Raw genomic sequence first — 11,374 nt, 5'->3', positions numbered from 1 at the left:
CGGCGATTCGGGCCTCTGCTTCTGCATCGGTACGCGGCCGGCGCGCCCGCCCCCCCCCCCCCCTCCCCCAGCAGTGCGCTCCGTTTGTCACGTGTCGCGTCGGTGCGAGTCGCCTCAGGACCACCGTGGGGTTGTGAGCTTCCAAGCTGATTAGCTGTTGTGTCTTTTCCATACTCTCCTAGCGTCGAGCTCAGCTGAGTGCCTGGCGTCATGCGTGCCCAGTGGATTGCATGTGCTCTGCTCGTTGAGACGCATAACGTAACCTGTTGCCGACGCACAGTGCAAACACGCCGCAGTCTGTTGCATTCCTGTTGTTGCAACCTGTTGCAAGCGGTTAATCCGACTTGCTGTCGCAGGACGACGGGGAAGGCCACCCACAACCTGCGAACCTCTTTCCTACGTGCTTTATCATGCATCAGCACCCTGTTGGGCAAATTCTCAAGATTCCGCAATGCCATGTCTCCGTGTAATATCGTCATTGGCCACCAGACTCCCCCAAATTCCAAAAATATCCCCAAATCCGCAGCTTACGCTCAGCGCAATTGCGATGGCACAAACATTTCAACGACACCGGTTGCCGCCGAAGGGAGGCGCCGTGCGGTGAAGCCCATGTCACTCGCCAGACCGGTCCACCGTCAGTCCGTCACCCGTGCGCGCGTGTGTTGCAGGCGGCCAGATCAGCGTCGATGTGTTCCCCAAGGGCTGGGACAAGACGTACTCGCTGCAGTTCGTCGAGAAGGAGGGCTTTGATGGTGAGCTCGCGGACGGATTGTCGGGGCGGGGCGGGGCGTGGAGGCACGCGCAGGCACGCGGAGAGACTATGGACACGTGTTTGTGTGAGGCTATACACAGTGAAAAATGCTACCTGGGCGTACATTTTTCATCCCATGTCTTTGGTTTATTATGTAAACATTACTGCGAGAGTAATATGGCCGATTGGCGTAAAATTTAAGTTGTAGCGCCAGATTTGTGCTTGATTCCCTTCGGATTCAGGTTGTATGGCCTACTCCGTCTCTCGATGAGTCATGCTCGATTCGAATTATTTGCCTTCTTCTTTTTTCAAACTCAAAGGGTCGATTTGGTTCCTGCAGCTTTCGAGTGATTCAGGCGAAGTGTTATATAAATGGATTAAAAATCACTCACTGTGACCCATTCCATCCGCCTTTGATAACTAATGACTGAGCTGGGATCACCATCAGCAATCGACCCACGTGGTGCTACCTGGAAGCCTGGAGCCCCTCGCTTGGAAGTCCTTGTGTCTGGCTCTTGCCTCAGCCAGAGACTGGATGGCTTACGGTCACACCAAGCGGACGGGTCAATTGGGTGACCCAGTGACGCCATTTTCCGTGACTTAGTTACAGTTTGATGATCCCATCTGTGTATGGTACGGCCGTAGAACAGGTAGAAATTCTGCAATGGCCACCAACTAATTAGGGTTACACCAGTCATTCGCATTTCATTGCCATGCCATTTCAGGGTAGTTAAAACATTTTGGGCTGGTCGAAGGGCTCGTGCAGGTAGTCATTCCGCTGTTTGAATGAGACCAGTTTGTGCAGTTCGGCCCAGTTCTAAGTCACCACTAATCTTTCAATACAAGTCTTTATATTGGTAAAACTTGCATTGTATTCAAATAACGTTTCTTCAGTCTGTGATCACCCGTGCGTTATAGTCATCAGATCGCTGGAATGAATGGGTTCTTTAAATCATTCCGTAAAGGTTGTGAATCAAGGTTAATTCGGATAACTTTGTGTTTGAATCGGGACACAAAACTCATTCGGAAGGCGGTGATAAAACCCTTAGATGATCATGGCTTTGTTCCCACTTATTTTGGCTTAGAATTGACCCCATTCGTGCAGGGGAACAAGGCAGAGATCTGGGTAGCGCTGTCTGTCATTTGACTATAACACAATTGAGAAAAAACAATGTGAAGCTAGCTATCATGGCTCGGATTTGGCTGTCACTGCTGGGACTTCAGGACCTCATTGCCGAGCCCTGAGGCATGTTCTTGCGCCTTGTTGGGTACTGCCTCTCTCCGCACCTGGCAGACAGCTGACTTTCCAGGGCCAGTCTCATGTTGTGCATCATGCATGGTGTATTCCTTGCTTCTAGATTTGTGCTGCAAGCTTCTGCCAAGGTAGTTGGCTACAAAATTCGAAGCTGGCAAACATTCCATTTGGGGAAGGGCTGTGCCTAACGGACCTCCTCCTCCTCCTCCTCCTCCTCCTCCTCCTCCTCCTCCTCCTCCTCCTCCCTCCTCCTCCTCCTCCTCCTCCTCCTCCTCCTCCTCCTCCTCCTCCTCCTCCTCCTCCTCCTCCTCCTCCTCCTCCTCCTCCTCCTCACCACCCGCCGAGCAGTCGGACGGCCGGGTCCGGGGACGGTGCGTGGCACTATGTGGCGGCGACGTGGTGGTGATTTGACTATGATTTCAGAGATTCACTTTTTCGGCGACAAGACGAGTCCGGGCGGCAACGATCACGCCATCTATGAGGACCCGCGCACGGTGGGCCACTCTGTCGTCGACCCCAGCGACACGCGGCGGCAGGTGGAGGAACTGCTCAAACTACGCTGACGACGCTAGCGACGATAGCGGCGAGTTGGGAAACTGTGTTCTCGGCTAGAGGACTTATTGCTATAGGTGGCGCGCTAGGACCAAGGCTGCCCAGCGTCTGCAGACTGGGTGGATGATTTGATGCGGCATTTGATGCCACACCAAAGCTTGTTTCGTGGTGCCTCAGCTTTGGGATCTGACTCGTGGATTTTCAAGAATATGTCACTCTGCTTTGTTAAAATTTAAGAAATGTAGCGTCGCTCGTGTGATAAAATGCCTACTCTTGAAACACGTTTGTGAATTACTGGTGAGCTATGTCAGTTTTTAGAAGCGAATATGACTGACCAGCGCGTACTGGCGACTAGGTTTTCATCTGTACTTGTTGCGGCTTGCCGTATATTACGGCTGTTACGCATTGTCATGATAATTCAATGCGCATTTAACCGACCAACCAAAGTTTGATCATTTCTTAAAACTATGTTTTTCATTGGACTGGAGGCATTGAGTGGGGATTTTTCTACGTTTTGCATATTAATGTGGAATATGTTACTTCCCATTGTCTGATATCCAGCATTCATTAAATTGTTTGTGTATTTTTCGGTACGAGCGGTTCTTATTTCCGATGCGGTTATTTTCGTGGTGGTTTGTACGTCGCACTTGTACGTAGGATCGTTTTCGTTTTGTTTTCCGCTGTTCTAAAAAGGTGTTTTCCAATAAACCGTCTCAAAGTTTGAACATGGCTGGCGGTGCCCCCGGGGCCGCGGGGGACGCTGGGATAGCGCCGCAGCCCCTCGCGGGACCGGCGAAGCCACGTCCGTCGTTGAGAGACGACCGTGGCGTCGATGTTTTTTTCAGACGAGTTCCAGGGAGCTCAGTCAATGCGGGAGCCAGGCAGTGTAGAGAATGATTCCAAACAGTCATGGGGACGAAGTGAGAGTCGGCTTCAGGAAGCCGACTCCAGCTTTGAAGTCTTCCTCCAATAACTTGAGGTTTGGTTTCGGTTCTGAGCGTCGCTTTTTAATGATAGGTGTGGTTTCAGCGTTGGCTTTGTGACATATATTGTCGGTTTCTGTCTCGGCCTATGCTTGTCATTTTGACTGCTAGTTTTGGCTCTGTTACGCACGCAAACTATTCTAGAGTTATGGCTCCTCAACCACCGCGCGTCTGGGAAGCCAGAGGTACCGGGCTCGATTCTCTGCGGTGCTCGCCCGTCCTGCCAGGGTGAGAGGCAGGCGACGCCATATAGCCTCAGCGGCTGGGTGCGTCGTAAAAGCTTCAATGACAACAGCTGAGTTATGGCACTGGCGTCATCCTCATGCGATCTATGCAGGCTTGGACTTCCGTGTGTGGATTCTTCACTGCAGGTGCAACATTACTTGAAAAACTTGTGCCTGTTCCGTCACACCAATAGAGTTCGTAATTTGTGTGGGTTGCGACGCATGCCTGGCTCAACGCCAAGAAGCGGCGGGACACTCTCAGCACCAACTGAAAGCTGACGATGTCCGGAGAAAGAACTGTTCGAAACGTTGTACGTGTCCTAACACAAGACGGTGGCAGTCCGAAATGTATACTATGGTAACGTTGGTAATGCTGCTAATGTTGACGCCTGGTCTCAACCATCCCGCAAAACCTCGGTGACATTAATCTCACGCGGTTTTGACAGATACAATAATGGTTTTGGCTTTGCAGATCAACGTGCGATAGATACGGCTTCGACTTCCTGGCGGGACTTCAAACTGATGAGCTTGTCTTTGGATCAGCATTTCCTTTGTTCGGCGTCGCTGCTTTCGATGTCAGCTCCATAATGTCGACCAACGAATCCAGTGCTCTTACTTTGGATCATTTCTATTGCTCTGGTTCCGGCTTGACCTCGAAGCCAAAAGTACGGCTTTGTCTCCATGCTGATTCTGGTACTGACTGACGGGCTCAGGCCATTTCAAGATGAATACGATACTCTTAGGAGGGCGGTCAACAATTCGACGGCTTATACACTAGGGGCCTTATATCTGGCAATGGTTTAAAGGTAACTGGCGAGCATGTTCTTAGCGCAACAGTGCTACCAGTCTTCAATCAAATCAGAGAGCTATTATATTCCGCCGGAATCAGTTTGGGATGTAGTCGCCGAAAAGCGTCCAACGCGAATAGACAGATAAGGATGTCGCCTGTAGATAGGGGCCGGCATCAATTTGGCGGCTGCGCGCCAACACTGAGGCGTCACGCGGCACATGGTCCGGGGCGCCAGAGAGTGACTCAGCACATTTGGTGGTGACGTCACAGGGTAAGGGGCCGACGGTGAGATAGTGTTTGGGTCTGTCCGCAGCACACCGGCACTAGCGGCGCTCACGTGAGTTGGACAACCCGGCGTTCTGCGCCCCTGTCGGTCTGCCGGACAGAGGCAGATCTGGGGTGTCCCTCAGGTTGGAGGGATCACGTTAGAAAGTTGCCCTTTCTTGTGATATGAGGGCTAACGGGGACGCCATGGGCCAGGTATAACTAAATAAGGTGTGTGTGTGTGTGTGTGTGTGTGTGTGTGTGTGTGTGTGTGTGTGTGTGTGTGTGTGTGTGTGTGTGTGTGTGGTGTGCGTGCGTGCGTGCGTGCGTGCGTGCGTGCGTGCGTGCGTGCGTGCGTGCGTGCGTGCGTGCGTGCGTGCGTGCGTGCGTGCGTGCGTGCGTGCGTGTGTGTGTGTGTGTGTGTGTGTACGTGTATGTGTTCGTTTACAATACCTTTGAGCAGCCTCACTCGCAGGTTTAGGACGCAAACAAACACTCGAGCCCGGCACCTCAATCTCATTTGGCCACGTGGCGGCGGCTGCAGCAACCAGCACCAGGCTGGGGCCGGCGGGCAGGCGATAACAACCGCGTATTGAGCAGTTGTACTTTGGAACGATTTATGAAGTCAGGTCGTGTCGTTGAAGGGTAGGCTTAAAGTGAAGGGTATGACAGTCAAAGTGGGAGCTGGATCATTGACAAGAAATGTGAAGAGCCGTCTCTGCCAAGAACATATGCCATGTGAAGGATGGCTGGCCAGAGGTTAGAGCATCCGGTACCACTTCCTTGGCTGCACCATGTCTTTCAGAGACCTTCCAGAAAAGCATGGTAACCCTTGGGAAGAGTGATGGGCCGTCTGGTTGAATTGTCCTGCTCAATGGCCACCGCTTCCCGAGCAAAGACAACGCGTTCAGGGCGCTGGCTGCCGTCTTGTTCAACACATTCACGCCGAACCACAGTGTGTTGAGATGCATAGCACGGGGAAAAGTGACATTGATGGTGCCATGACTGACAGCCAGCGCAAGCCAAGAGGCGGAAGCTGGCCGGCAGGAAGAAGTCGTGGGATGGCTGTCGTGTAAATTTAAATGTAAGTGTAGAATGAACAAGTTGTGATTGAATTCGGCTTATTTGTAAAGAAGCAGATAAAGACCAATACAAATCGTAAACAGACTCTTGCACGCTTCAAAATGGTTGACTGGCATCATGCTATGATTTATAATTATAATTTATTTAAAGCGATTGAACTAGCAGCTCCAGGGAAAGGATACTCACCGCCTAACACTGGATTCCCTTTTGTGACCAAACAGCGTAGGTATTGCAAGATATCGCGATTTGTTGTAATATATGCAGTAGTCAAACCGGTATGCCTTGCACCACGCCAAAAGTGCATGTTATATTGCTACCAAGCGTCCGGTGTGGTACTTCGACTGAAGCATGGCCACAAACTCGCATTTTTATACCTTGCGTACAGTCCCCCCCCCCCCTTTGGACCCGCACCTGCTACTGGGGTATGAATGGAAAGACGGGCTCGCTGAATTATCCATGGACTTCATGCAACTAGTCATGTCGTCGTTCACGTTTCAGCTTGTCGTGTGGTAGCTTAAGTCATTTAAACATTGCCGCACTGTTCTAGCTTGAGGCTGGCGGGAATTTTCAATGTCCAACGTCCACCGACGGCACCGTTGGCTGTGAGGTTTATTTACAATACCGTAAGCATCTGGCGGGTGACAGCACTGTACGTACCGCCTTGCAGGAGTTGGTCACCGGATCTCAGCGATGCGTGGCGCAGAGGAGCTGCCGTCCAGGACTAATTGAAGCCCTTTGACATGACAATATGCCCTTAATGCAGTCAATAACCGCAGCGCTATCGTTCTTGACGGCCATTTAAACTTCCCAGTGCCGTCTCAGCCACGTCGGGTGAGCAGCGTAGCTCATCACCTCCACGTGCGCCCGAGGCCGGCGGTGTCGCCATGCGCTGGCCGCTCCTGCTGCTGGCGACGCTCTCCTACACAGCGTCGGCAGTCGCCGCCGCCGAAAACCGTCCCAACTTCCTGGTGCTGCTCGTCGATGATCTCGGCTACGGCGACATCGGGCCGTTCGGCAACACCAGCATCCCCACGCCGAACATCGGTTAGTCCGCGGTTGCAGGGCTGCCCTCCGGCGGGGCTGATCGCGTGCTGATTGTTTACCGAACCTGGTCCATGTCACCATGCCATCCCGACAGACGATCCGCGTACGCGCACATGCACTGGCCAATCAATGCATCTTTTGTCACAAAATATGTCGTGAAATGTGAAACGGACCATCGTCGGCTGGCATTGTAGGGTGTTGTAGGGTGTTTCAGAAAAAAAACAGTCGATAAATAATAATGGCGAGTGATTTACTCCTGCTTTCGGGTTTTAAGCTGCATCTTGAACTGAACTAATGACATACTTTAGGACAGTTATCAGGGTGATAAGTTGTCAATGTCTTACAAAATGTAATACTAAATACTGCTGACTGCATGGCAGACCGACTAGCTGCCGAGGGTGCCGTGTTGAAGCAGAGTCTCGTGGCAGCCGCCATGTGTACGCCAAGTCGTGCCGCCCTCCTCACTGGCCGACTTCCCATCAGGTCAGCGACCGTTGACCGCGCTTAAGGCATGCCTCGGCCCCGCCCACCGGCTCTTCGCAGCGACCAGAGCAGGAACCAAGGACCCCGGCTTTCGCGAGGGTCTTAGCTGTTACCAGTGACAAGTCATGCGTGAATCCGCACGTGAATTTATGTTAACCTTCGAAAATTCCAGATAGATAGGTACACAAAAAGTTTTAGAACCTGCGATTTCGTCTCGCGCCACGTAAGTAATTTCGCGCATCTGCGGTGCTCCCAAATCGTTTCTCCGTTCTCCATTTTGAGTTGATTTCTTCGCCGCCCCCCCCCCCCCCTCCCCCCGTCTCGCCCATTGTGAAATTCTGGTTACACTCCTGCCCGCAACCGGAGTTAACAAAGTCCAAAACAGCCGCATGTGTCTCAGTTCGGCACCATATTCCTCGACACAAAATATCTCGAACACATACAGACGGCGTCAACCTGCCTTGAAAAAGTTCCTTCCGCTAGCGCGCATTTCGTTTCATAGCTCATGATGACCGTGTTCTACATCGCAGATACGGGCTAGCGCCTCAGGAGGACGAATGGGAGATTATCCTGCTAGCGGCGTCCAGGTTGGGACTGCTGCCCAACGAAACCACACTGCCCAAGGTCAGGCGTGCTCCTCGTCCGCCCTGATTCGAAATCATCCTGCCCAAGGCCTGGATGCTTGCTGACGGGTTCACCTTGCCTGCGGAATTTCTGAACGATGGCTGACGGCGTCTATCTGCTTAAAATCAGCTCTCTTCGCCCAAATGCATTTCGTTTGGCTGCTAAACAACATAGAGAATTGGTGTTATCACTTGTACAAGACCCCCCCCCCCCCCACCCCTCAATCTCACCCCCACCCCCTCCCGGCCGGACCTTCCTCATTGCCGCTTTCCCAAGTGACCTCACCACCGCCCACAGCTGTCACGCGGTCACGTTTCCCAGTGAACCGACGCCGGGACATCTCTTGCCGCAGGTGCTTGGTCGTCACGGCTACACCAGCTCGCTCGTTGGCAAGTGGCACCTGGGCATCAGCTGCCAACGCTATGGAGATCACTGCCACCACCCGCTGACGCACGGCTTCGACTCCTTCTACGGCATCCCCATGACCAACCTGAAGGACTTTGGCGACGACGGCGAGACGGTTTACGCCTCCGTCCACCCCAACGGCTTCCCCATCCTCTACGCGCTGATGGCCGGTGGAGTGATGTCGGCACTCTTCTTCCGTCGCCGCTCACGGCTACTCCTCGCGCTCTCGCTGGCTCTGACCGGCGCTGCGCTGCTCACCGCACTCTTCTTCGCCAACTGGAAAATCCTGAGCTCACTCATCATGCAGGACGAGCAGGTGGTCGAGCAGCCGATGCGGCTCAAGGGCCTAGCACAGCGCTTCGTGGCCGAGACGGAGGAGCGGCTGGCGGCGCATGCGCGCGCCGGCCGTCCCTTCTTTCACATGCACTCATTCTGCAAGATGCACGCGGCGCTGGCGGTGGCGGACGAGTTCCGGGGTAAGTCACGACACGGTCTGTACGGCGACAGCGTGTTGGAGCTTGACTGGGCGGTCGGGCGGATCCTGCACACTCTACGGCGCCTCGGCCTCGACCGAAACACGTTCGTCTACTTCACCTCCGACAACGGCGGCCACACGGAGGAGCGTGGCATCAACGGTGACGTCCAGGGCGGCTTCAATGGCCCTCTCAAGGGTGGCAAGGGTATGGGTGGCATGGAGGGTGGCATACGCATGCCGACAATGGTGCGCTACCCGCCGCGCGTGCCAGCCGGATCGGTGGTTGACTTGCCGGTCTCCAGCATGGATCTGCTGCCCACGGCTTTGCGGCTGGCCGGTCTGGACGTGTCGAGAGAGCTGCCGAACCGGGAGATTGACGGCCGAGACATGCTGCCGTTGCTGTCGGGTGCCGCGCATGTCTCCCCCCACCGCTTCCTCTTCCACTACTGCAAGGCGACGATCCACTCGGCGCGCTGGATGGAGGACGCGGCGCACACGTGGAAGGTACACTTCTACTGGCCGCCGTGGATCCCTGGCACTCAGCGCTGTCCATACATCTGTCAGTGCCACCATTCGCTGGTGCTGCCGCAGCCGGCCGTCTACAACATCCAGCAGGACATCAGCGAGGAAAGGCCGCTCTCGCCCGACACGGCGCAGTACGGGCGCGTGCTGCAGACCATGCGGAACGCCGTGGAGCAGCACCAGGCCGGCCTAGAAGGGGTGCCAAGCCAGATGACCTGGTGGGACCACATGTGGCGGCCGCAGCTGCAGGCATGCTGTCAGCCACCATTCTGTCGCTGCACCGACCCCAAGTATCCGTGAACACGCTGCAACATATGGGTGTGTGGACGCGCCCTGCCGATTCCGAGCAAGCCCGGCCCCGTTCTCCACTTAACGCACCGGTTCCGAGTACCCAATGCGTGGTCGTTCTGTTGGTGCACACACCGTTGGTCGTATCTCCTTGGTGTTGCCGATCATGGTCCCCGACCTGATGCAGGCTGCCCTCGTCATAACATCGCGTTGGTGGTGAAGTCGGCTGATCTGGCGCTGGCAGAATGGCGGCCTAACAGACGCTCCGTTGCGGGTGCAGTTCCGTCCCCGTGTTTGTTCAATGCTACTTCCGAACGGCGCAGCGTAGCGGCAATACAGATTGCGTTGCTGGGTAGAAATGAATAGCTGATCTTGTGGTGCGAAAGAAAAAATATATCTTGAAAGTCACTTATCTGTAGTTCCTCAAAGTCAAACCGTGATTGCCAGCAAAAGGAACTCTTGTGTCTGCATGATTAAGACAGTACGATAATTCAAGGACAAACGTCTTCACGAAGTAATATAACTTCAGCATGGCTTCCTAGATAGTTGCATCATTAAATTGAGCACTGCCTCTTATCTCACTTGCATTTGGTCAGTTAAGCTGTGAAGGTTATACTTTAGTATAAGGGTATAAGGGAACCCACCCCCAAAAGGCTCTGAATGGAAAACATGTTTATCGCACAGGAAAGCTCGAAGTCCATACCGCAGCCGTTCCAAGGAGCCTGCGTTGCTATTTTCAACGCAGTAAAGCCAGGGGAATATCCTGGTTCCGCTGCGACTGTGTGCTCAGTCACCGATGCCTTTGTAGGCGTAGTGGCAAACAAAGCAGTAATGCACGTGACATTGATTACGTTGACGCGAGAGTGATTCCTCGCTTCTCAAAGGAATGTGTGTGAGGCTGCATGTTGTTTTATTCTAATTTTAACTGGAGAATCAATGAAGGCAAAGTTTGGAATGTTTCCATGCATCAGATATGGGTAGTTTATATATAACATTGATAGTCACCTTAGCAGACATGCTGAACGGCAACACACGTGTTTGAGTAGTGAGTAGCTGGGGAAAGCACTATAGACGTTAGCCATCGGCATCAAGCTACCAGCCCCAGCACTGGCGTAGTCTAGGGCTAACCCGGTAATTAAGTGACTGCAGTAATTAGACCAAACCAAATATTTCGGCTTTTATTCGAAAAAAACAATAAATATTCATGCACGCATCGATACATCACGCGCACCGAATGACTGCAATTCGCCAACAATACAAGCCACGTGCCAAATTAACGTATACAACCTTATATATTATATATATATATATATATATATATATAAAGATGCTTATGGAAATAAAAGGTAATTGCTAATTATACCTATCACAATTATTGGTAAATTGTATACATATATCTATATATGTATATATAAATATCAATATATATTACGTTGACCGTTATATATATATATATATATGCATGTATATATATATATATATATATATATATGTATATATATATATATATATATATATATATATATATATGACAATGCATCCTAAGGGCGCAGGCTCACAAACAAGCAAGAAAGGATACTCAACCGTTAAGACGTCTTATAGATCCAGCATGGGACTTGTGGACTTGTGTC

The 11,374-nt window shown here is 52.4% G+C and overlaps 1 protein-coding gene and 1 long non-coding RNA gene across 2 annotated transcripts; both read left to right on the top strand.

Moving 5' to 3' along the window:
- On the top strand, positions 1–3,283 carry LOC119113757 (uncharacterized). The gene is made up of 3 exons (XR_005095957.1): positions 1–29; positions 669–752; positions 2,430–3,283. It is a non-coding gene; the product is annotated as an uncharacterized LOC119113757 (long non-coding RNA).
- A 1,585-nt stretch (positions 3,284–4,868) lies between these two features.
- On the top strand, positions 4,869–10,142 carry LOC119114234 (steryl-sulfatase). The gene is made up of 5 exons (XM_037238434.1): positions 4,869–4,892; positions 6,714–6,946; positions 7,327–7,429; positions 7,960–8,053; positions 8,406–10,142. Exons 2-5 carry the CDS (start codon positions 6,787–6,789, stop codon positions 9,753–9,755), a joined length of 1,707 nt encoding a protein of 568 aa, XP_037094329.1. The 5' UTR covers positions 4,869–4,892; positions 6,714–6,786; the 3' UTR covers positions 9,756–10,142.
- The last annotated feature ends 1,232 nt before the right edge of the window (positions 10,143–11,374 follow it).

The sequence above is a fragment of the Pollicipes pollicipes genome, unplaced genomic scaffold (genome assembly GCF_011947565.3).
Source record: "Pollicipes pollicipes isolate AB1234 unplaced genomic scaffold, Ppol_2.1 Scaffold_7262;HRSCAF=8765_pilon_pilon_pilon, whole genome shotgun sequence".
NCBI classification, from domain to species: Eukaryota; Metazoa; Arthropoda; class Thecostraca; order Pollicipedomorpha; family Pollicipedidae; genus Pollicipes; species Pollicipes pollicipes.
Note: the sequence above shows the minus strand (reverse complement) of the source record. Positions and strands in the feature narration are given on the sequence as shown.